Genomic DNA, 24,995 nt, shown 5'->3' with positions numbered 1-24,995 from the left:
TCTAGAGGACAGGAGGCTCTGAACAGTGCTGCATCAGAGCAAGATGAATCAACCCTATTTGTTTTTGCTCAACACCAAAACGTCTTCAAGAGGAAACCAAGCAGGAAGAGGATGACTATATGGACTGAAGAAGACACTTGACATGGAACTGAGCCAGTACCATGCCTTGAGCATAAAAAAGTTATGCAGCCAATGTACACATTTCTGTGTAGGCTATCCTGAAGCACCGTCAGATGGAGAAGCTTTTTGAAGCTTGTGAGGGCTCTGTTACAAACAGGATAGGTCAGCAGCATCATGACCGTTAGGCTCTAACATCAGAGGATAGAAAGAGCAAGCTCTGTGTTCTGTGTGCTGACCTGATCTGTGTTTGGAAAGTCTATTAAATGCTTTTATTGACCTAGGTTATGCAATGCAATGTCTGTCCTTAAACCAAGAAAATTTAGGATGCCCTTGGTAAATGCTGTGCAAAGCACTGGTGAGCCTAACAGTGCTTACACAAAATTACCATAATAAAGGCAAGCCACTTAGCGCATTATATTGACCTCTGGACCCCCCACAAAAACATTACACAACCCCACTTAGAAAAGATGAATTGAAAAAGTCTAAAAAGAAGTTAGAGAACAACAAGGGGACACACACAATATAAAGTACAGGCTGAACCTCTCTAGTCCAGCACCCTCGGGACCTGACTGGTGCCGAACCGGAGAATTTGCCAGACCACGGAAGGTCAGTATTGTCTAGCAGCATTACCAACACTTCCACTACTTACTGGGCTCTTAGAAGACATTTAGGAGTGAATTAAAGCTAAACGACAGCACAGCATACTGAGAGCCAGGGCTGATGGCTGTAAACAAACTTGATGGGACCACAGAAAACTTGGCCACACCCATGGTAAGTGGACATCCAGCTCACTAAAATCATGCCAGACCACTGATGTCTCCAGACCGGAGTATGCCGGACTAAAGAGGATCAACCTGTATAATAAAACTTGATACAGTATATGTAAATTAAAATGTATATAAAAAAGTTTTTTGTGACATTACAAGGTCTGAGTGGCACTTAACTAAGATGAAAGTATTGATAGGGCTTCTGTTTTCAAGGGTTATATGTTTTTTAAATAAAAAAAAAGATTCAAAATACCCAACTATTGTAGGTTTAAAAAAAATAAACACATTAATAGGAAAAAGCTTAAATGTATGTAGTAGAATCTAGGGAAAAAATAAACTAAAAATGTGTTTCAAATGAACCAAAAGGCTTTTATATTCTGTATAAAACATGGAGGTTTGAGACGTGCTCCCATGAATAGAACTGAGCTGACAACACCAATGAATTAAACTGGTTTAACCATGACCTACTGAGACAAAGAGGTTGTGTGGAACTATTGCCTTCAGACGTAACCCACCAAGCCTTTATTTGCTGTCACAGGTATTTTTAGTAAAAGTCAGGGACAGGTTGCAAGCAATGAACAAAAATTCACAGAAGCCCAGATGTTCCAGCCGCCTCAGGACTGACCACAAGTCAGCTATTCCAGGAGCCCAGGACTGACCATTGATTCACTATGCTGGCAGCCCGGAGCTGACAGATGCTCCACCCTTGCCCCAGAAATAGTCATGGAGACTTAAATTACATCCACATGTTTCCTTATCGCCCCATCAGGGTTAAAAATATTGGGTATTGCTGGGGCTGGAAAAATCATCAATTAGGTTGACAGACATTCACCCATGAAAAGGAGTGTGGTGAGCTCTGATTAATATTAAAAAAATTAAATTAAATTAAAGGAAGGATTGGAGGAAGGGAGCATAATTATAGATACAGAGTAATTTAAGAGCTGTAGTGATCAAATCAATCTGCTAACTACAGACACTGAATTTTGTTTGAAACCGAGTTAGGTTGGCATAAAAACAGCTTTTTTTTTTTTTTTTTTTAAGACAGTCTTATAACAGAAGCCATCTTAAAAGAATTATTTACTGCTGGATTGCAGGACAAGGAATTCTGCTTGTTTTATAAATCTGAAAATATATATAATCTTTATTCGTGATGTCTTTACTGATAATGATGCATGTCTTTATTTCAATGTGATTTATTTAGCATGGAAACAGCAACTTCAAGTTGCAGTTCAGAGGTGATGGAGTTTGAAGGTTACAAAGGATATTGCCCACATTTTTTAACATTGGAAAAAAACCAAACAAACCAGATTTATGTGAGGCCCATGCCAAGGGAGAGCATTGCAATGTAATGGTGCTTGGGGGAGAAAGCAGAATTTCCAAACTAGTATCAGGACAACCGATAGGACATTTCACTTGCAGCAAAAGCTTGCGTATTATTGTCAGCAGGATGTCAAAACTGAGATGGCCATCTCTCCTGTACACAGGAGAGATTGTGAAAATGACACAGCTGTTGCAGTGATCGGTCCTAATAGAAATAAAATTGTGTATAGATCCTTTCCAGTGCATAGGTTGGCCTTTGTCTGCATGGCTATGTACAGATTTATATTTTTACAGCCCAACTCCATAGATGTCCGGAGGAAGAAAAGCTATCACAAATAGAAAAAGATAATCGACTCCAGCTCTCCAGTGGCTGCTGTATATCGCTCACAAAGAAAATAGAGAGATAATATGCTTGACAAGTAGGACCCGACTTTCTAGAGACATGCTCTATCTAATAGGAAACGCATAGCCTTTCATTTTAATCCGCCTGCCGCCGCTCCCCGCCCCCGGCTGTGTCACCTATTTTGAAAAAGCGCATAACCAAATGACAGGGATAATTTTGGGATTTCTTTATTACAAGACACAGCTCGGGGCTGATTTTCTGAAAAGAGGAGGCTATGAAGTCAGGACCCTCTGGGAGCACAAGTGGGAGGTGATGACAGATAGGAAGCTTGCAAATGCCTTAAAGTCCAATTGCCTCAACCTCTGGTGCTGAGGGATGCTCTCTTTGGAGGGAGATTTAACGCTACTTGCCTGTATTACCAACCTAACCCCCATGAAGAAATCCATTATACAGTTTTATCAGCCTGTAGTCTTTCAAAAACAAAACCAAAAGGAGTTACCCCCATAAGACAACCTGAGACCATTCGCGCTAAATCTGGATCCCTCACGAATTATTTTGGAATTCCAAAATTAAAGTACACTGCCCACACGGCTTTTTTCCCCCCTCAATGTTACTTGTCAGAGTGGGTAGCAAATTTATATTCCAACTATGCCACACCTATGAGGAAATTGAGTAGCAGAAAATATACATCCATACTGTTGAGGAGAGTGCCATCCTGGGGATTTGGTGCACTATAGAAATGAATGTGGCCATAGCAAAGGGGCAGGTGGTGGCAGAAAGGAAATTATCAAATCTGTCATTTTGAAGAAAAATCTGACACACTCTTTTCCGAGCATATAAAACTACTACATTTCTATCAGAAACAAGAGATTTCAGAGGATTCATACTGGTGCACAAAGGAAAATTTAAAAAAGAAGTTAATGATTTCTAAAAGAAAGAAGGCGTGAATTTACACCAACATAAGATTACACTGAATCCCAAAAAGCACTACAGTGCTAAATTATTTAAATTCTCCGTGGGGTAAATTAGGCAAAAGAATAACCCTACCCAATACCAGCACCACAAGACGAACTCTTTCAGTACCTATTTACCCCCCAATTATGGGGTTTCATCCTTCAAGTTTATCAGTGATGAAATAGCTTGCATGTCTTGGTGAGAGGAAGTCTGGGAGTTTGGGGGAGGTTCAAAGGGGTGTTGCATGCAGAGGGAGGGCATTCAGTGTCCCTGGTGTTACTGGCTTAATGCGGTAAGGGGAGAGGGAGTTTGTTGTTATCGGGAACAGCACAAAACGGGAGACTCGAGCGACTCGTGACCTGGTGACTGGGAGGACCCAGTTCAGATGGCAGAGCCAGTTCTGACCAGTGGGAGGACAATGAGCTGCAGACAGAAGACCTCAGTGACCTACCCAGATGGTTTCAGCTAGGGGAGAACAATGGAGAGAGGAGAGGAGAGAAAGAGAGCTGTCTCACTACTGCCACACTGGAGTGGACTCTTTGAGAAGGGGCTGTCACACTGAAGGGGGGGGTTCCACCTGGGGACTGACGGGACAAGTGTGGGCACGACCTGTAAGCCATGACACTTGGAAGCATGCAAAAAAATTAAAAATTGTACTGAGACTAGTGTTAAAAAATGTACATAACACACAGGTTGAGATACAGAGATTCCATGCATCCGAGGGTCATGACTGGATTATCTACAAATACAAGTTATGCTTAAGGGTCATACTATACATATAGTATATATAAGCAGCAATACCTGCAGGACAGGTTGCAGAAAGGTAATTTCATTGAAGCTAATGACCACTTATGGCCACTTAGAACAATATAACCTGCTGGACAGGTTACAAAGAGGTGCCTGCGCCATGACAAAGTAGGTTATATTTGTGGGGGAAAAAAGAGGGAGATTGGAACCCCCGTCCACGGGATTATTTAAGAGATGCCACCACACCACCACCTCATGGAGTTCATGTCAGAAAGTCCAACAAATGTACGGGTACAAGCTGCTTGGAGGAAAGCCCTGCATGAAAGTCGAAGACATTACCCTCAACATAGCAAACAGTGACAAAATCAATTTGACAATTTGACAGATCTAGTCCTAGATTACAGCATAGACCCAGGGAAGTATAACCCAAAAAAGAGAGATAGAAATGCAGCAGTCCTCTATCATAAAGAACAAAAATCTGAAGTGAATAGAGGCAGAAACCCTTCAGAAAATGCAGTCACTTACAACATGAGGGTCATCAGAGAAGGATTTAAAACCTGCACTATAGCTTGCAAAATGGCTACATGGTGGAAGAATCCTTTGTCTGTAGCTCTCACAGGGACTAGTAGCTATTGACAATTTACTGCACTTGTGACAAAATGCCTCCCACTGAGATCAAAATGGCCTTTCAGAAGTTTTTGAGATCTCAGAATGGCTGTTATAATAATCGTTTTTAGATAAGTGTCAAAAAAAATTTTAAATGTATAAGCAAAACTCATTTATTTTTATGATTAACATGTATTCTTACCTCAGGGTCATCATCATCAAAATCATGATATGTGGAATGATCAGGATTATTCATTTTATCCAATAATTCAATTGCAAGGGTTCGATTTAAGGGCTGTGTAACAAAAGGATGCTACAAGACAAGAGAAAAGAGGGATATGACATTAAAATTTCAACACAGTAAGTTTAAAGATGCTTTCCTCTCAGAACTACTTCAGAAAATACACACAAAATCATACCTGTAGTAATTTTTCAGCTGTAGGTCTCTTTTTAGGATTTTTTGTAAGTGCCATTTTAACAAAATGATGGAAATTATTTGACCTGCAAAATGAAATCATGAACATTAGAATTCAGTAGGTTAGCAAAATACATGTTTAGTATAATATAATAAGAAAGTAAAATATGTTTACCATTTCATTTTGTCCTTTAGCTTGGGAGGCTGAAAGTTGCTTTTCGTCATTAAAAATAGTGCTCTGAAAACCAATAATATTTTTGTGACTTGTTGTTTTGTGATTTCCATTACTTTACACATTTTTATTTCTGGCTGCAATAAAAAAGGCTATCGACCCCTCCCCCATAAAAAATGAGATGAGGCTGTTTATGCAAAATTCAGCCACTACAAATTTTCATGTGTGCATATGAAAGCTTGCAGTCAATAGTACTTGCAATAACCCCTCAGACTTACAAACATGTCTAGCCAACCACTTTATGGCAGGCTGTAAAGCTCTGTAAACAAAACTCAGAGACTTTGTTTACCAACCTCATGGGATGCAAGTCAAACATAGGAGGCTGAAGTTCTGCAAGTTCTATAGCAGTAATTCCAACGGCCCACAGATCACACAGTTGGTTATAGCCACCCTTCCTTTCAACTGCAGCAACTTCTGGAGCCATCCTAAAGAAGATACGTTTTAAGAGAAAAGACATTTCTGTTAATTTATCTCTCCCCGCAACCAACTCAAAACACTTTTCAGCGTGTCAATGTTTTATTATTCATTTTTCTAGAGCACACTGTACACACAAACTTTATTTATATGACTTACTGTAAAGATTTGAAATCATCCTATGATCTGCTGAGCCTCAATGGTATTTCAGGTTTTTGCCCCCTCCCACTTTATGGTATTAATGTGGTGGAGGTGTTCATTCACTTATATGAGGAGAGCTGGCTGCAAGTCAGTCCTAAATCAGTTAACATTCCCACATCAGAGAAACTGCAACAATAAGATGGAGATTTCTCTCTATTTCCTCCTATGGCTGAGCATACTGCCTCCCAATTACTCCAAATGGATAAAGCCAGATAGTGCTGACTTTTTATCCATGGCTCAAATGAGCTACTGCTGGACTACCAAACTAGACCTGCATTTTATAATAAAACTGGAGTACAATCTAACTATGAAAAAGTTTAAAAGCATGACCCTGGAAAGTGATAAAATGAAGATTAGGAGAATTCTACAGGAAAATGCATCTAACTACTTTTGCATTCTTTGAGTCACTGTCACTTCGCTACTTTGTGTCTCAGGTTCCTCATCTGCAAAACGGAAAAAATAATTACCTACATCACTGGGGAGCTGAGATGCTTCATTCATAGACCCATAGAACCATAGAGCTGGAAGAGACCTCAGAAGGTCATAAAGTCCAGCCCCCTGCTCTAGGCAGGACCAATCCCAACTAAATCAACCCGGCCAGGGCTTTGTCAAGCTTCATTAACATTTGCAAAATACTTTGAGATCCTTAGATGCAAAAGAACTATAGACACAGCTGATACTCATAAAAGAAGAACCAATACATTTTAAATTACTGACACAGTGGTGTAATGTGAAAACACCTGTTTTGGTTTATTGTACAGATATGCTATAGCAATATTAGTCTCTAAGCTCAATCCAAGCATGGCTGGACTCATTAATATGGAATACCACCAAGACAATCCCAGTTGGAGTAGGATTTCAGTAGATGATACTCCCCCCTCCTAGTCAGTAATGAATCAAGGGCCCAGATCAGTGGCAGATGACGCTGTATAAGGAAAAACATGAAAACTGCTCTAAACACCAATATCTTACCATGTGTGACCAAGAAAGATATGTTTCTTGCACAGCTATGGTGTTAAACTTGATGACATCAACATGATCCAATATGGATCTCTTTACAGGCTTCTTGCCTAAATTTCTTCTGACATCTCAACCGAGTACATTAGCCTATGTTCTCTGTCCTAAATTACTGTGCAACTTCACTAGGGGTGGTTCATGAGACTGTCTTATATTAAGTTTGTACTGCATTTTGTAATCCTTTTGGAAGCAAAGGTACTACACAAGTGTGCGATCTTATGTTACCACAAAACTCTTACAAAAGCACAAAGTTTGCTAGTTTGGCTAAAAGGGGAAGAGATGAACATCTGTCTCTCTTCCTTCCATCATTTTTCTCTTTACCCCTTTGCACTTTTACTTCTGAGAAAATGAATCACACTCCAACATTTATTTGCAAAACTGTGTGCTGTTGCATATCTTGTGTGACACACAATTCAGCTGGGTCCTAAACAAGCAAGGAATCTGGGCAGCAGTTATGCCGGGCACCCACTAGAGACTACCGAGACACGCATGCTGACCAGGCAGTCGCTCTGTCTCTGAATGTTTTCTAAACCCTCAGCCCTTTTCCAAGCCATTTGGAGCAGGGAAGGAGATGGGGCACTAATGCAATAAGCCTAAGGCAAGGAAAGCAAGGGGCTACTGCTGGAAGGTAGGGACCACTAAAGAACAGGAGCTAAAGAAGGAGCAAGGACTGAAGTGGAAATGAAAGACAAGTATCAACAGAACTAGTTCTACCTTATTGCAACGTCCTCTGCTCCCACCCAGCAACCAGACCTTCTCCCCTTCAAATCCCTTTGGTTATCTTTAGCACCGCCCAGCCCTACCCTTCCATCTCCTCAAACAGGTGCACGGTAGGGATGTTAAAATGGTTAACCGGTTAAACAACAGTGCTTAACTGGTGAAATGTTTTAATCTACATCCCACCACCCAGTCCCACTGTCTGACCCAATTCCTCCACACACCAGGCTGCTCCAGTCCAGCATGTCTGGCCACTGCCAGAGTAAACAGGACTGGTTAACCATTTAACAAGCAAGCATATCTATAAGCCTCATAACCCTCATGCAAGGAATGACATCTTACTTGCCCACACCGATCCCACTGCTCAGGCAAGCCCTCCAAAGGGAAAATGGTGTCTTTTATCAGCACTAAATCCACACAATATTTTCAAAAGCGATGCTCATGATCATATGTAAATCAATTACAGTTATGCAAGTCAGCTTGAAACATTACCAAAGGAGACTGAAAACTTGGCAGCTACATAGTGGTTGGTGGTAGAGACCAATATGGGTCAGGATTAGAGTCATCCTGGCATCTCAGCCAAGAAATAGTTACAATCCATGTATGCAGTCATGCGTGGAAGGTGGTTTGCACAACTGTGAAAGGACAGTGGGTCCACAGGATACTACATATTAAAAATATGTTCCGCACACTGGAAGAATTTGATCACCTTGTTCACGGGCTTATTTCAATAATACAAATCTGAATGGAGAGATTTTTGCCAATATATACATATTTGTGCATAATGTTTTTCACACACAGAATCTCAAAACATTTCTCAAAGAAGCAGGGAAAAGAGAAATAATGTTTTACACAGAATATATACAACTCTCTTAAAGGCAGCCAGGGAAAGTCATTTTCTGCACAGAATAAAAGAAAAAGCTGAAATTTTAAAATAAATATGCAAGCAAATATTATTGCAAGCTAGTGATAGTGAAAAAAGAATTAAAGGGTATGGAGTGCTGATGGAAAGGAGTGGGGTTTAATTTAATAAAAGACTAAAGCATATGGGAAGGTTTTTAAAACATGCTTAGAAGAGGAAGTGGCTGAGAAAAGCATTGGAGAGAGAGTAACACATCTGTTGACATAAACAAATGAAACAATTCCTAACTGTGAAGATTTGCAGGAAAGGCACATTAGTGTAAAGAAACACTAAAACACAAACGGGTGGGTAGAAAGTATTTGTAAGATCAGAATTAGATTCAATTACTGTACTGATATTAGTCAACGGTATACAGCAGATGAAGTATACAGCAGATACGGCTTTTTCAGAGCATCACAGTATTCTGGCCACAACGTTCTGATATTTAGCTAGCTTAACAGTTGGTATAAGTCAATAAAAATAAAATGTAAGAGCAATAAAATGAGACTCAAAATTCTTAGTCTAAGCAGGAAATTAAGTAAAAAAACCTTTTTAAGTAAATGTTTTATGTTTGATATTTTAACAGTTACCATTATATTAACAATCAAGTAAAACACAATTACCAATATGGGGTGCCAATGAAAGATTTCCTTTTGGCAATTGTAGCTGTTATCTGTGCAGATACTCCAAAATCAGCTGTAAAAATGAAGATAGTTAATGAATGAAGATAGTTAATGAACTAATGAGCAAATGCAAGTCATTAATTATCAACAGGAGAATTACGCTTTTTGGGAGTAAGAATTTCTAAATATCTAGGGATATAGAAGCTAATGAGGTTTTTATAGCATCCATGCTGTATTTTCATTCAATCACTTTCTCCCAGCTCTCCTGTCAAATACACACCACAGGAAACCTGAAGAACAAGTGTACAAGTCCTAACAGATGCTCACATACACGAGACTATGTATGCGTTTGCATGTTAGAGCACACCCATGAATTTTATATCATCTACCCATGTACAAAACCTTTAAAAATCCCCTAATCAAAGTTATTTCCTTCAGATGCGCTCTGCTGAGAGCACATCATAGCAGTACTTGGAAAATCTCTCTAAAGAATGCGTGATCCTGTGGCACCTCACAGACTAACTAAAATATTCAAAATCATGAATTCTATACATTTTGGTAAGTCTCTAAGGTACCATAGGACCATTCGTTTTTAAAGTTACAGACTAACACGGTTACCCCTCTGCGACTTTGTAAAGAACTGAAACATCTCTTTGTATTAGACACATAATACAACATATACTAATGCTTATCGTATACAGTAAAACGTGTGTTATCCAGCACGCTTGGGGATTAGGGCATTCCAGTTATCTAAAAATTCTGTATATCTGAGGGTCCCATCAACCTAGGAACAACCAATGGACAATAATAGTAAAACTCAAGTTTTTAATATTGGTAGTTTTGTAGTGTGAGGCAGTTGGTCTCACATTTCTATTTTGAGATAAAGATGATTAGTACTTCTTAAATAAAAAATTGTTAAGCCAATCATGATAAATCAAGCCAGGCCTGTGCGACTGAAGATGTAGCAGTATTGTGGCTGGGGGCAATGGCAGTTAAAGTTTTCTGGTTAACAGAGTGCCAGATAACAAAGATTTCACTGTAATACATGTCCCTTATGTTAACCTAAAACATGACCAGAAATATTACTATTAATAATGTTTTAAAATCATCTTTGCCTCTACAAAAGTAGAAGGGCAATCAGGGCATTGTAACTATGACCAATGACATTTTGAACAACATAACATGGTTAAATTTAAGAAAGTCTTCTGGAAAAGTAATTAACTTATCAGTTTAAAAACAAAGCAGATAAACTACTAATGCAGACACTCTAGAGTATAGAGTGTACAGTACTTTAGAATGTAGATGGCACAGCCCACCCATGAAAGCTCATGAAACTATCTACATTTTGTTAGCGTCCAAGGTGCTGTAGGACTATTAGTTGTTTTTTTAAGTTTTTTCAGTTACAGACTAACATGGCTACCCCTCCAATACCAATCCAGACATTAACAAAGCACCTAACACCTAATACTGTGCTTGAATAAAATGAATAATAAATGTGACTAAGTGTGAATATTTCTTATAAAATGGTGATTTTCTCTTTATTTGTTTTTAAACAAAAGTGTTCTTTCCCATCCTGGTTTAACTAATTCTGACTGGGAAATCATTTAACCATGTTAAAGTTAATATAAATTAAAAAGAAATAAAACTTGAGGATTCTCATTTTCTACTCTTGGAATACATAAAATGCAATTAAGATGATCAATTATATGTTTTACTAGTTAACAATTTCCCTATAATTCTGAGTAATTCTATAAATTTAATTTGAAATTTAATGTAATATATTCCTGCACCTATGACAAATATTTGGTTTTTAAAAATAGACTCTGATAAGTACTGCATTCAGAAGGATTTTCGGATATATGCTTTTAGATTCATGTAATTATTTCAGCTTTTTGAGATAGTTTTTATATTTCTCAGATCTGGTGAGTACATTTATTAAAATGAAATGTATTAAAGGATTTAATTTTTAGCTCATCTTTTCCAACGTCAGACTAATTCCCTATTGGAGCCTGTCTTTTGCCTGATTTCTAAAGCTATAGTCTGATTAGCCAGTTGTGAACATTCATGCATTAATTCAACCACAGCTGAGACTTCATCAATGAAAAAATAGTCCTAATAATACACCCGTCACTGAAGTTTTCTGGTATTACAGAATACTCTGACCTTCTTGGGTGAGACTTCAAACAAGTTTTTAAAATATGCAGTATCTTTTAGTGCATATACAAACTGATGTATTTCTGAAGTACTTACCTAATTTCACATGGCCATTATCTGTTAAAAGAATATTTGCTCCCTTAAAAGAGATAAAAAGAATTCAATTAAAATGTGCAGCTTTTTCTAATATTATGTTTCTCTATGTTCTGGAATATGAACCTTAGCATCAAATATTGCTATTATCCTGTATTATATTTAGCTTATTTAAAGGTACACAAATGCTAACAGATCATCTATCCTGACGTTCGAGGCCCTTGACATGACATAAAAATAAAAAACACCACCTTAAGTGCAACAGTAAAATGTATTATAATCCCCCATCAGTAACAAAAGCAATTAAAAAAGGGGGGAGAATCTCCTCCCTCTCCAAATAATCTCCCACCTTTACTTAACTCTATGGAGACCTATAGAGTCACAGTTACAATGTTTCTTCTTCATTCTGAAACCGTTATTTATATGATAAAGTGATACAGAACTGTGCTCTCTAACAACACAGCAGCGAGAGACAAATTAAGACATTCAGGCAAAGAAAATATACATGCTTTGACATGAAATTTGAAGAGAGATTGAGAGCAGAGGACAAACCATGAAAGACTGTGTAACAGAGTATTTGTAAAACTGGCATGACAACATTAGGTTATCATTCCCACCCCCTGCTCACAGTACATTTTCTGGTAGCATGCATATCTATGGAGCTCAGATTCTCGCAATGTATGTAAAATTCTCTCCCAAACAGAATTAGCTTGGTGACCATTTTCCTCTACAAGTTGAATCCCCATAATCCAAATTTCCCTAGTTCGGCATTGTCAGTGACCCAGTGGGAGCTCTGGGGCTAGAGCACTCACTGGGAAAAATTAGCAGGTTGGGGCCCAGATTGTTGTAGGTCCAGGGAAGAGCTGGGCAGTGGTGGTTGCAGGCTGGGTTTGGAGCCCTGGTACCCCTATGTCAGTACAGAGCCCCAGCTGGCAGGGTGGAGGAGAACTCTGGCCGGTGGAGCGGAGTGGAATCCCAGCCAGCCAGCAGTGGGAAAGGAAAACTCCAATGCTCTGGGGGAGGGAAGCGTCCAGTGCCCCGGGGGCCAGCACTGACCTAGAGTCTGGCAAATCCCTTGGTTCGGGACCAGACAGGTCCTAAGGGTGCCAGGCGATGGAGGTTCAATCTGTACTGATTAAATCTTATTTTCCTTTCTCTATCTACACTCATTAATAAAGCAGGTTAAAGATCAAACAGGAAGCAATCAGATTTATATTTCCAAAAGAATACAATTTTGTCCCATTTTGGGAGCCTCACTTGTAATCTTATGGGCCTGCCTTGACATTAAAATACCTAGCAAAACAGAGATTTTGCTTGTGCTGGATTTGGGCAGTATACTGTTGGGGACTACATGCAGTGCTTATTTTGATTTAACCACCAGGTCAGGTGCCTAAACTTGGTCCTTCACACCAGATTCCAATGTAATTGCCTGTTACAAAGGACAGGGAATAGCCTGAGCTGAATAAAGAGATTAGCTAAGGGTAGAACTGAGCTGAGGGAGAAGCTGGCAAGGCAGAGCTAAACAGGAAAGAGCAAGGAAATTGACGTAGTGGCAGAAGTTGGCGTGTGAAAAAGTCAAGCAGGTTTTCTAAAGTATTGCTTGTTTTTCGGATTTCCAATTTATATACAAAAGGACAAAGTAGGCCCTCAGTAATTCCCATGCAGTCCAGCTTCCCTGAAAGGCTTTCTGCAAGTGTAACTGACAGATTTGTGATTAGAACCTCATAAATAATTCTGCAGCAAATACACAAGTAATACTAAAATCCAGCTCACTTCCTCTAAACTGCACTGACTGCAGCATGAACTTGAGCAAATGTAACAATCACCAGAACAGACAGACATTGCTCAATACAGGAAGCAGAGTTTAGCTTAGAGGGTGCCATTTTTCCATAGTCATTTTCACTGTAGAATTGCATGTTATAAGACTAACACAGATTTTGTTTAAATTCCATTAAGTATTCTGGGTCTGATCTATAGCCAAATGAAGTCAACTGGATCAGCCCCTTTATTCATGAACAAGTAACAAAAAGTAGTTCTGGATTCTGAAATTATCTTCAATTGGCTTTCAGATCATATAACCCACTTTACATGGGCCAAACTAAAGCATTTATGATGGCTCTGCAAGCTGACAGCAATCTGGCCACTAAACAGCACAGAGATCTGGTGAAGCACAATTCAGTTATCTATACAAAGCTTGTTTCCTTAAGTGTCCTTTTACAATATTACCGTCAGCATTTTCAACCTAAATGTCTAAAGTTGGGCTCCTAAATACAAATCATCTGATCTTCACAATTGCTGAGTTCCAACCTATCCAAATGACATAAATGGATGAAAACCAGGTCACTTGCACAAAGGCACCTAGGTCTCAAAACTTTGCCTACACATTTTGCACCCCGAGCATAGTTTTAATAGCCATAGCACAAGGATTTAACATCACATTTCCAATAAATGTTTAAATTTAAGGATTTAAAAACAGTATTGAGGAGTTTGGGTTTGGTTTTATGAGCTTCTCACTGACACCACGATTTTGGCTACCCTCCAACCTGAACACACAAGAGAGGGGAAGGAATGCCCTCTACGACCGCCAATTAAGTACCAGGTAGAATCACAGATCCTGCCCTGAAAGTTATGCCTCCAATAGTTGACTTTGGCCATGCCATGACTCCCTCCTGACTGGTGCAAAGCAAGGTACATGCTGCACTTCAAACATGTTAAAGATTAAATCCTCCTCCCCCACTTTCCTCCAGCACAACCAAAAATGTTCCCCCAAGGCAACAAGTCTCTATTCCCCCTCAACGCAGGGCAGTAGCTAAATAAGGGATGGAACGACTAGTCGCTTCCCCCCTCCCTTGCTGCCTCTATCAGAAAGAGGCAGCGGAGGGAGAGAATGAGGTGTTGCTACACTTCAAAGGCGGAGGCGCCCTTATCAACTAATTGAATAGTCAATGAAAATTGCATAGACTATATGATTAGTCAATTATTCTATATTTAACATCCCTAAGCTAAATGCCACAATATAGAACCAAGTACGTGCCTCTGCTCAAACTACGAAATAAAAACTGAATTATTTTCCAAGCATACATTTTGGAAGTGTCCTACTTTTTTCCTCTTTTGTACAGAATCATTACGGTGGCCCAATGAAAGAGGGCATTAGTATTTAAAAAAAAAAAAAAAGAAGGATTAGTTGGCAGCAGTTCTTAAATATTTCTCTGTAAAATGGATATGTAACAATATTCAACTAATAGTGAGATAAGCGTTTCTAATTTTATCCAAAAAAATTGACCTACCTTTATGTCTCTGTGCATTTTTCCTTTACTATGAAGATAATATAATCCCTGAAGTTTAAGAATAAGGTTTTTAGTAAAAATATTTACATAATCTAGGCTGAAACATTTTTCATTTTACAGAAAATTATTTACTAGATTAAAAGAATAAGATTTAGTATACAATTCAATGCTTTACTAGAGTTAATAAACACAGTTTTGGCTCATTGTAAAACATGAGTGAAGCTCTAGATTTTTACAGACATTTAAACTGTACTCATCTAGCAGAGGCAAATTTGGAGAGAGGACAAGACTGAACAGGGGTCAGGGAAAAGATCAGTAAATAAATATAAACAGCACCACATCCATACCAGGAACACAGGGAGAGTGACCATATTGTCCTTCTGGGCACACAGACTCCCATCTCTGTGGTCCAACATTTAGATATTTCTAAAGGGCCTATCATTGCTTTCTCTCTTTATAAATCAGCGGCTTAGATACTGATGTGCAATTAACCACCTAATCTGTGTATAAATAGATAAACCTTGTGCACAGTGCAGGAGCGCCACTCTGGTCCATGTATCAAACTAAGTGAAATTTCTGGAGGTGGTACTTTAGGTGGGGTGGTGCAATATCCAAGAATGGATGGTACACCTCAGTGAATCATGGTCCTTGCTGAACCAGAAGACATAGTAATATTGAATCTCCAGAAGGGAAAGTGTGTGACTACAATCATGGCATTTCTAAAGTCAGTGAACCAGCTTTCTTCTTCCATATTTTAAACGATAAAGAATAGAAAATGAGAGCACATCAATTGCCCATACGGTTCAGTTAAAGGCTTGGAGAAACCTGAAGCTGAAAGCACAGATATGTAAACTCCACAAGCCACAGATGCTGCTTGGGACTGACCTAAGATCAGTGCCTCAGCAATGCTTCCAGACTTGAACTTCAAGGTGGTGAGAATGAAGGGGAAGGAACTGCGCTTGATAGCCATGCAGGCTGCTGGAAGCACACAGCACTTCACTGGTCCACTCTGCACTGTATTCAGTGAGCAGACAGAATCAAGTTCAAGGTTCTATTCCTTATCTCTAAAATGTGCTATGAGATTGGCTACAGGTAAACAATGGTTCCACCCACAACTCAATTAAGTGTGGGAACGAAACCTATTTTGGCAAGTGGCACAAAATTATAAAATTCACTTGTGGGGAAAAAAAACTGGGACTCCTGTGAATATCACCATCGTCAAATTGCAAAGTAAACCCCACTTCTGTGAAATAGCCTTCACACAAAGACAAAAGCAAACCACTGACTGGTAGAGAACAAAAAATAGGGGTTTGTTTCAAAGACTTGTTAGCTGCTCAGATAACGAGCACAGCATAAACACCAAGCTAGAGAGTAGCATTAGCAAGGATATGGTTGGGAGAGGTGTTTTATCTCTCTCTTTTTTGGGGGTCAGATAATCAATAGCCTGAATGCAATTTGGCTGGAAAACTAGTCAATGATCCTGACTAGAACTCTTTTATTTAACCATGGGAGAAAAGAACTGATCACTGAGACACTAAGGGGGAAACTAGGTGCCTGAGCATGGTCGGCATGAGACATAAACCTGCTGGAACCAGTGATTCAGATTTTTGAGATGAGGGATTCCTCACTGTGTGCGCATGCAGGGACCCAAAAGAGGGATTCTCTTCAGAATAAAGCTCTTCAGAAATACAACTGACTTCAGCTTCAACAGTTTTTCTCCTAGTCCCTAGATTTAAACGTCTTAGGGCTGCGGCAGGACTGGGCCAACAGTTTGCTCACTTCCATCACTGGTCTAAAAGAACTCAAGGCCAAGACTTCAGAAGCCAGATGTCTAAAGGTAGACTCTTGAAGGCCATATTTAGGCACCTTAAAAACTGAAGAGATTTCCCCAACCGTGATGAGTACACAGCCTTTCCCGCTGATCTCAGTGGTAGCTACTGGGAAATACTTGTGAAAGAAGTTCATTTTGTTAGATTCCTAAACATGGACTTGGAAGTACCCACTCAAGTCAGTGGCAAAACTCCTATCAATTTCCATGGGACCAGGACCTTGGTTTTGGAAGCCTTGGAATAAGGCTAATAACTTTTAGAGTGTGATACAAGCTAAATTTTCCTCAGATTTTTGACTAATGAGGGTGAATGAATTATTCATTTTGCCTATTTTAAGCACATTAGAACCCATGAAAGTTATATTTAGTCAAAGTATTGTAATATCATACATGCATTAATTGATAATTTCATAATCTACAAAACATTCATTTGTATAATACAGGCAGTCCCCGGATAGGGACAAGATAGGGACTGTAGGTTTGTTCTTAAGTTGAATTTGTATGTAAGTCGGAACTGGTACATATTGTAGGGGGAACTCTAGCCAAACATTTCTCCAGAGCTCAGTTTTATTCTCCCACACCTCACTTCCCTCAGTCCTTTATTCTCAAGCTGAGGTGTCTGCTGAGAAAAGCCGCTCTGCATCTCCCTGGTCTGCTGGGGGGAAGCAGCTAGTGCGGAGTTGCCTCACCCCGTTCGTAAGTAGGGATCCGATGCAAGTCGGATCCATGTAACCCGGGGACTGCCTGTATTCAAATACTGTATATGAGGTATTTCATTTATTTTCCCTAAGAAATATACACCTAACTAACTGAGAATTAAGATATTATTTCTCAAACAACCAAAAATTAAATAATCCCAAAAATCTCATTCCATATAGGTAAAGAAATTTCTCATTTGAAAGAGAGCACAAGACTCTCAGACTAGAAGAATAAAATGGAATGAAAAGTTTCCCAAAAGAAAAAGGGAAGAGACCACACATTATAGGTTGGTATTTTCCAAACAAAGATATATGTAAATAACTAAGCTATATGGTTATATTTGCAAAAGCAGCGAGGAGTCCTGTGGCACCTTATAGATTAACTGAAGTGTAGGAGCATAAGCTTTCGTGGGCAAAGACCCACTTCGTCAGATGCATCTGACGAAGTGGGTCTTTGCCCACGAAAGCTTATGCTCCTACACTTCAGTTAGTCTAAAAGGTGCCACAGGACTCCTCGCCACTTTTGCAGATTCAGACTAACACGGCTACCCCTCTGACACATGATTATATTTATTTCATAAAAAGGAGATTTATAACACATTTCCATATCCAAAACTGAATTTTCCAAGTTATTTCCTAATCTATGGTATAAATAAAATCTATGGTATAAATCATATCTTATTTAATGCAATTATGCACACAGACAAATTCATATGTAATTGTTCATTTTTAACAGCTTTCCCTAGTCTTCAATCTTTCACTGCCAATTTCATGACCACAGGGAAAATGGAAAGTGTTAAACTCCTTTTAAAAAAACTGCAATAACTTGGGCAAGAGGACAGAATAAATCTACATTCTGTGAAGGCTATTATACAGGATCTTTAGCCACAGATATAGTAATTGCTAATATGCAACATGATTCTTCCAGATGATCAGATGTTTTGAGTCATTTTATTTTTTCCTGAAGACAACAATTATGTTCAAATTAGAATGTTAGCTACCTGTAGTGTTTCTCTGCTAACATAGGCAATCTGCTGTTCTGAAAGTGGTCCAGTCACTGCAAGAAAGAAAATATATACATTTGGAAGAATGAAGTTCTGGAATCAGTTAAATCTAGACATCTAAATGACACTAACTTTTCCTAAGAATTCATGGGTAGGTCCCTACCAAATTCACAGCCAGGAAAAAAACATCACAAACTAAAATCCAGTCTACCCCCATGAAATTTGGCCTTGTGTACTTTTACCCTATACTGTACAGATTTCCTAGGGTGGACCAGCATGTCTCAAACTGAAGCTCCTGACCTGAAGTGGAGCTGCAGTACAGTCACAGTATAGCACCCTTACTTCTGCGCTGCCTTTAGAGCTCAGTGGCCAGAGCGTGACAGTTAGTGGCCAGGTGCCCAGCTCTGAAGGCAGCACCTTGCCAACAGCAGCACAAAAGCAAAGGTGGGAATATTTTACCATGCCACCCTTACTTCTGGGTTGCTGCCTTCAGAAGTGAGCGGGCCAGAGAGTGGCTGCTACTGTTGAGTGCCGGCCCTGCTCTGCAGGAAGCACGGCAGAAGGTGGCAGTACCCTACTATGCCATCCTTCCATTCGCACTGCTGCTGGCAGTAGCTCTGCCTTCAGAGCTGAGCTCTCAGCCAGCAGCCACCACTCTCCAGGTGCGCAGCTCTGACGGCAGCGCCGCCACCAGTAGCTGTGCAGAAGTACGGGCAGCAGGACTGAAATCCCCCCACCTCTTACCATAGATTTCAGATTTCAATAAAACGATAAAGTTCATTATTTTAAAAATACTATGACGATGAAATTGATCAAAGAGGACCGTGAATTTGGTAGAGCCCTACTTATAACTAATTATTTTCAAGGCCTGTCTTCTGCTTGCTAGTCAGGTCCTCTCTTTGCAACACATGCATATTAACCAAACTTAAACTAACTTTAATTCTTTAATTTCCGATTTATCCTACAAATTTCCACCCAACAGCTTCATCTTCTGCACTGGAAGAGTAAAACAGCATCCATACCTTCAAGTTCATCTCATAACTGTAATCAAACTAAAGGACAATTTTACTTTCAAAGATCATTATATTGACCCAAGAAGTTATCTGAGTAGTCAACTCAGCCCTGGGCATTTCTGCTAACATTGGTAAGCGCACCAATTGGGAAGATAGCTTCTGTGATGCGGAAGACTTGATCATTAGGAAATGAGCTTATTTCAAAAAAGTGGCTGAACAGATGCCCTGCAGTGTTTGGCCTCAACCCTGCTCTTTAGAGCAGAAGACTACTCATTTAACTAATTTCCAGGCTGTGTCTCAATCCAATCAGACCACAGCCCTCGACAATTAAATCCTCAGGGTATGTCTACACTACAGTTAAACATTCTTGGGGCTCCAGCTAAGTGATTGTTCAACTGCAGTGTAAACATCTGGGCTTCAACTGGAGCCCGAGCCCTAGGTCTTTACCTCCTAGTGGGGTCCCACAGCCAGGACTCCTATCCACACCCAAATATCTACACCACAATTGAACAGACTCTTAGCCTGAGCCCTGCAAGACCAAGACAGCTCATACAGGCAGCCACAGGTATTTCATCGTGCTGTAGCCATCACTATCGCTCTTCACCATTCAGATCTGAAGACAGAGCAAAAGTAAGAGTGGCAAAACTATAAGCCTCCCTACAATAACCTTGAGACTCCTCCCCTCCAACCCTCTTTTGAGTCAGAACTCCCATTTTGAGAAACGCTGATTTCTCCCATGAAATGTGTGTAGTATCGGAAAGCACACAGAAGACCAGATTTCATGGGAGAGACCCGATTTCACGGTTCAGGACACGGTTTTAATGGATGCAAATTTAGTAGTGCCCTTTACATGACACTATCTCTCTATGCAAGGAACATTATTCATGACAAATAGGTCCAATATACCCGCTATCTACAGGTAATAGTGTGTAATATGGTACGGCCAAGCTCATATGAACTTGGAAGAAAAGTAGATATATGCTAAAACGGCACGATTGGAAATACGTTCTTCATTTTTTTACATTAGAAATACTGTAAAACTAAAGATAAACGAGAGAGTATAGTATATCAATGCTCATAAGTTATTTCTCTCATATTTAAAAATATATAGTTAATTCTGTTTGTTTTGGCAAACTGTTTCTTTTCTAATAAATATACTATTTGTCCTTAAGTTAAAACTGTCATTAAATGGTTGTTATAACATATATTAAACCCTAAGACATAGGTAAAGAATGATGAGAATTTTAAAACTTTCCGTTTTAACCCTTAAATACAGGTCTAACAAGTTATATACAGGCAGTCCCCGGGTTACGTACAAGATAGGGACTGTAGATTTGTTCTTAAGTTGAATTTGTATGTAAGTCGGAACTGGTACATATTGTAGGGGAAACTCTAGCCAAACATTTCTCCAGAGCTCAGTTTTATTCTCCCACACCTCACTTCCCTCAGTCCTTTATTCTCAAGCTGAGGTGTCTGCTGAGAAAAGCCACTCCACGTCTCTCTGGTCTGCTGGGGGGGCGCTAGCTTCGCGACTTCCTGGTCTGCTGGGGGGAAGCAGCTAGTGCGGGGTTGCCTCACCCCATTTGTAAGTAGGGATCCGATGTAAGTCGGATCCATGTAACCCGGGGACTGCCTGTATTTAGCTTTCACAGAGTCACGGTGGTGGCTTACCATGATAAATGTCCTGTAAAGAACCACCGCCACAAAACTCCATGCAGATCCATAGTTTATCTCGCCTAAAAAGTAAAAACCATTCATTAGTCTTCCATATTTACAACTTGGCCTACTAAAGATAATTCAAAGTCTTTAGCATTAAGCAACAGAACATCACAAGCCACACATTATGCAAGTACAAAGAAAACACTTTTCTAGAATGATACTCAAAATATCTACTTTAAGCAAACATTCAAAATTGTCCCCAATTTTTTCCATTAATATGAACAATAAGAATGAAGCATGTGTGCTTTATAAAATTCCTATGAATTGACTATCAAAGGAAATTTATTTCCTAATCACTGGCTAATTTGCTTTCTATGGTAACAGTGGAGAGAAAGAAAACACTGAGTTAACACCATTCCCTCGATCTGACTGGCAGGATAAAAGCTAACCACCACTCAAGGATTTTCCCATTCCAAAAACAGAAGAATGGAATGATCAGCTAGTTCTCACAAAGGCTTACTTTACAGAAGACATAATTGGAGAAAATTTGAACATTAAAATAACAGCTTAATGTTTTTGAAATTTTCCCCATCAATGTACCATTTTTTAAATGTATAAAGATTACTTTTTAGAGTTTTGTTTTGGAAACACAAAGCAATGTAATGTCCATCACAACACTACCAGAAATGAAAGATAAAAAGAATATGTATTTTCAGTGAATGACAATTTAAAATACAGAGAAATGTTCTTTTCTCTATCAATAAAACTGATTGACTCAAATGACCCAGAATATAAAACAGTAGGGCCCTCAGTGGTAACTAAGTGGGCTCATCCCACACAGCGTACAAATAAAGAATTGTTAATAAGTACACCAACTCGAATTAGTTATTGGGATGTTGGTGAGCCAGTGCCAGTTCTAGCTAAGGCCCTAGACACTACGCTAAGAAATTAAACTCACAGCTGGAAACAAACCCAGCTCCCTATATGCTAGTGTGGTTCAAAATAGCTACTATTCTTCTAAGAATGTATTTAGATGCTATGAAATGTTTGTAAGCTGCTATATGCATTAACCTCACTTGTAATGTCTATACTCCATGCTACAAAGAAATATGCAAGTTTTGGTTTATAACTCTGAAAATATTTGCCATGAACTTGTGAACCCAAGCACAGGAATCAAAGCCCTCTCCTCCCAGGGCTCATTAAGGGGGGGGGGAGGGTCTATCAAGACTAAATAGGATATTAAGAAACATCACAATACAAAGGACTGTTGAATGGCACTGTCACATTTTGGAAAGGCTATGTGCCACCAGAAATCACCGGTAAAAGATAAAACAGGGTTACAAGAAAATTAATCGTTTCCTTGCTGTTTGTACTCTCACAGGGCCAGAAACAATAAACTAAGGCAGCAATTCCCAGGAGTTACCCCGGTTCTGCCCTGAAAGACATTTGAATTCATAGATTACCACATCTCTGTTATCTTTACCAATCATAAATGGTAAACCCCTTTGTATATATATGCTTGCTTGCACCAACCTATAAATGAGTTTTCCTTTTCCTAATTAATAAATCTTTAGATAGTTTATTATAGGATTGGCTAGAGCAGGGCTGGCCAACCCATAGCTCTTGCCCCCCCCCCCCCCCCCGCTTTAAACTGTGGTTCACAAAGTCTCCCTGTGGCTCGACAACTTTTTCCCCTTGGCCTTTTGCGCTATCCCTCCCAACTATTGTGGCTCTTTGCCTTTATTGGGTTGGCCACCCCTGGGCTAGAGGCATTACTTAGGTGTAAGAGCTAGGGTTACCACTTAATCCGGGGTAAATACTTGTCTCTTGGAACTGGAAGCAACCTGAATAGTGTGTGATTTTTGTGTAATTGGCCATTTATCACTAGATTGCTTGGGGGAGAAGACAGACAGAAGAAACCAAGGGGTCTGTGTGTGACTCCATGATCTGACTAAGTAGAATGATCCAGAAGTTCATTTTATTTACTGGGTTGGTGAAATACTATGATGGGATCCCTAAGGTGCAGCCCAGGACTGTGGGACCACTGTGGTCTCCTTGACTCTTGCCAGCCTGGGCTGTCTCTCTCAATGCCTTGCTACTTCTAAGCATCAAGCCTCCCCAGGTACTGTTATCACTCAGCACAACTGCATGTAGAGCCCCATACCCAGCTGCTGGATTCTATGAATGCTCCCACAGCCACTCATGAATCTCTTTGAGTAAGGAAACAGCCAGATCCCTGCCCTCCCTTCCCCGCCTCCCACTCCCCCTCCCAGCACTGTACCTTAGGAATATACCTTTTTAATTGGTTCACCACTTCAATGGAAAGTGGATATATACCAGTTTTGGAAACCCCCTGAGCAAATTTACCAAACACTTCAAGCAAACTCACTGGTGAAGGTAAACAAGTTTATTGCCTACAAAAGATAGATTTTAAGTGGCTATAAGCAATAGCCAAAAGACAAAGCCATTGCCAAAAGAAAAGGAAATATGAACATGCTGTCTAAACTCTGACCCCATTAGGCAGGGCAACAACTAGATTAAGCTTTTTTCCTCGCCCAACTGGATGCTTCAGTCCTTAGTAAACAGATTTGTCCCTTAAACCTGGGCCCACCTCTTCTATTGGCAGTCTTCCATCTTCTGAGTGCCTTTGTTGCTTGCAGCATAGGAGGAGGCAGGAGAAAGGCAAAGCATGAGCCCCTGTGTTTGCTTTTCATGCCCTCAGTCCATGTGTTTGGAGAATTTAAGTCCGGGCATGTCCAGCGGACACTGCTGAGTCCTCAGGAAAGGCTAAGCAATACAATTTCCTTGGTGTGGCCTCATGCGGGCAAGTCATTGCATTGTAGTTCTGCTGCTGAACAATTGCGGGTGATGTCTGTTCAGCAGCACCCACCCAATGCCGGTTATCTCCCTTGTCACTGTGTCTGTAGAACTAGCATCTGGACGCCTCCCAAATCCACAGCATATTTTAGTGAAAACCATACAAGACAATTCTTTCCCAGCTACCTCACATGGCATGCTTTGTATGCAATATCACAGTGACATACAGATCAGGAATGTGGGGTTACAGAGTGCTCTCCCAAGGCACAGAACGTCACATTAATCATAGACGATATTAGCAGTTCAGAGCGTCTGCACTGTTTTTGACACAGTCATAAGCCACTCCAGACAGCGTAACAGTTAATTTTTCTAGCTAGGTCTATTTTATACTATAGCACAGATTAATAAAATGACAAACGTGGGCAAGAAGAGGATATAATGGTGCTAATGGATTAACCTTCAGCTTCCTGATTGAAAAATCAAGGCTAAAACACTTCTAAAAATCAAATTAGAAGAAAATATTCACACACTGAAATTGATCTTTTACTTTAGTGCTAAATCTCTCTATTCCAAGTTTTACAATCTTTCCCACCTACTATACGCTGCATCACTATCCCTAAAGAGAGTACATGTAGGAGCCTGACCCTACAAACTCTTGATATGATGGATGAGGGTTCCTGGACCATATAGGCAAAGTTTCAACGTGCATCAGACAAAAGATAACATCTTTCAAAAAACATTGTGAAAAACCATGAGAGAGAGACAGGCACACACATACAATCCCATTTCAGAATAGCCAACAGCCCAGAGCATCTGTAATGTAGGAGACAAGTCCATGTTCTGGCCCTGCCAATTTGGAACAGTGACTTGAATCTGTCTCCCACAACCCAGTTGGATGCCCAACCACCCTTGTCTCTTTCACTCTTTCCTATTGGAGCTGTTCCACTTTGTATACATAATTAAATACTTATTGGGCCTCATTGATCTCTCACTCAAGAAACTACTCCAAAGAAACAAAAGCAGGGGAAGATGGGATACCTATTGAGTATGTTGATCAATATGCTG

General features: G+C 39.8%; 1 protein-coding gene across 4 annotated transcripts in view; it reads right to left on the bottom strand.

Annotated features, from left to right (window-relative positions):
• The window catches only part of MAP4K3 (mitogen-activated protein kinase kinase kinase kinase 3), a 140,021-nt gene that overhangs the window by 83,566 nt on the left and 31,460 nt on the right, over nt 1-24,995 (bottom strand). For all 4 annotated transcript variants that reach the window (XR_012903069.1, XM_075925807.1, XM_075925808.1 and 1 more), the window contains 9 exons: nt 21,126-21,190; nt 18,439-18,494; nt 14,912-14,959; nt 11,628-11,670; nt 9,378-9,450; nt 5,798-5,929; nt 5,448-5,510; nt 5,277-5,358; nt 5,060-5,170 (listed from right to left, as the gene is read on the bottom strand). Coding sequence is in view for 3 of the 4 variants with exons in the window: in XM_075925807.1 (XP_075781922.1) it covers nt 5,060-5,170; nt 5,277-5,358; nt 5,448-5,510; nt 5,798-5,929; nt 9,378-9,450; nt 11,628-11,670; nt 14,912-14,959; nt 18,439-18,494; nt 21,126-21,190 (673 nt within the window). In the remaining variant the exon portion in view is untranslated. The remainder of the gene's footprint in view (nt 1-5,059; nt 5,171-5,276; nt 5,359-5,447; nt 5,511-5,797; nt 5,930-9,377; nt 9,451-11,627; nt 11,671-14,911; nt 14,960-18,438; nt 18,495-21,125; nt 21,191-24,995) is intronic.

Source organism: Pelodiscus sinensis, chromosome 3 (genome assembly GCF_049634645.1).
Source record: "Pelodiscus sinensis isolate JC-2024 chromosome 3, ASM4963464v1, whole genome shotgun sequence".
NCBI lineage: Eukaryota > Metazoa > Chordata > Testudines > Trionychidae > Pelodiscus > Pelodiscus sinensis.
Note: the sequence above shows the minus strand (reverse complement) of the source record. Positions and strands in the feature narration are given on the sequence as shown.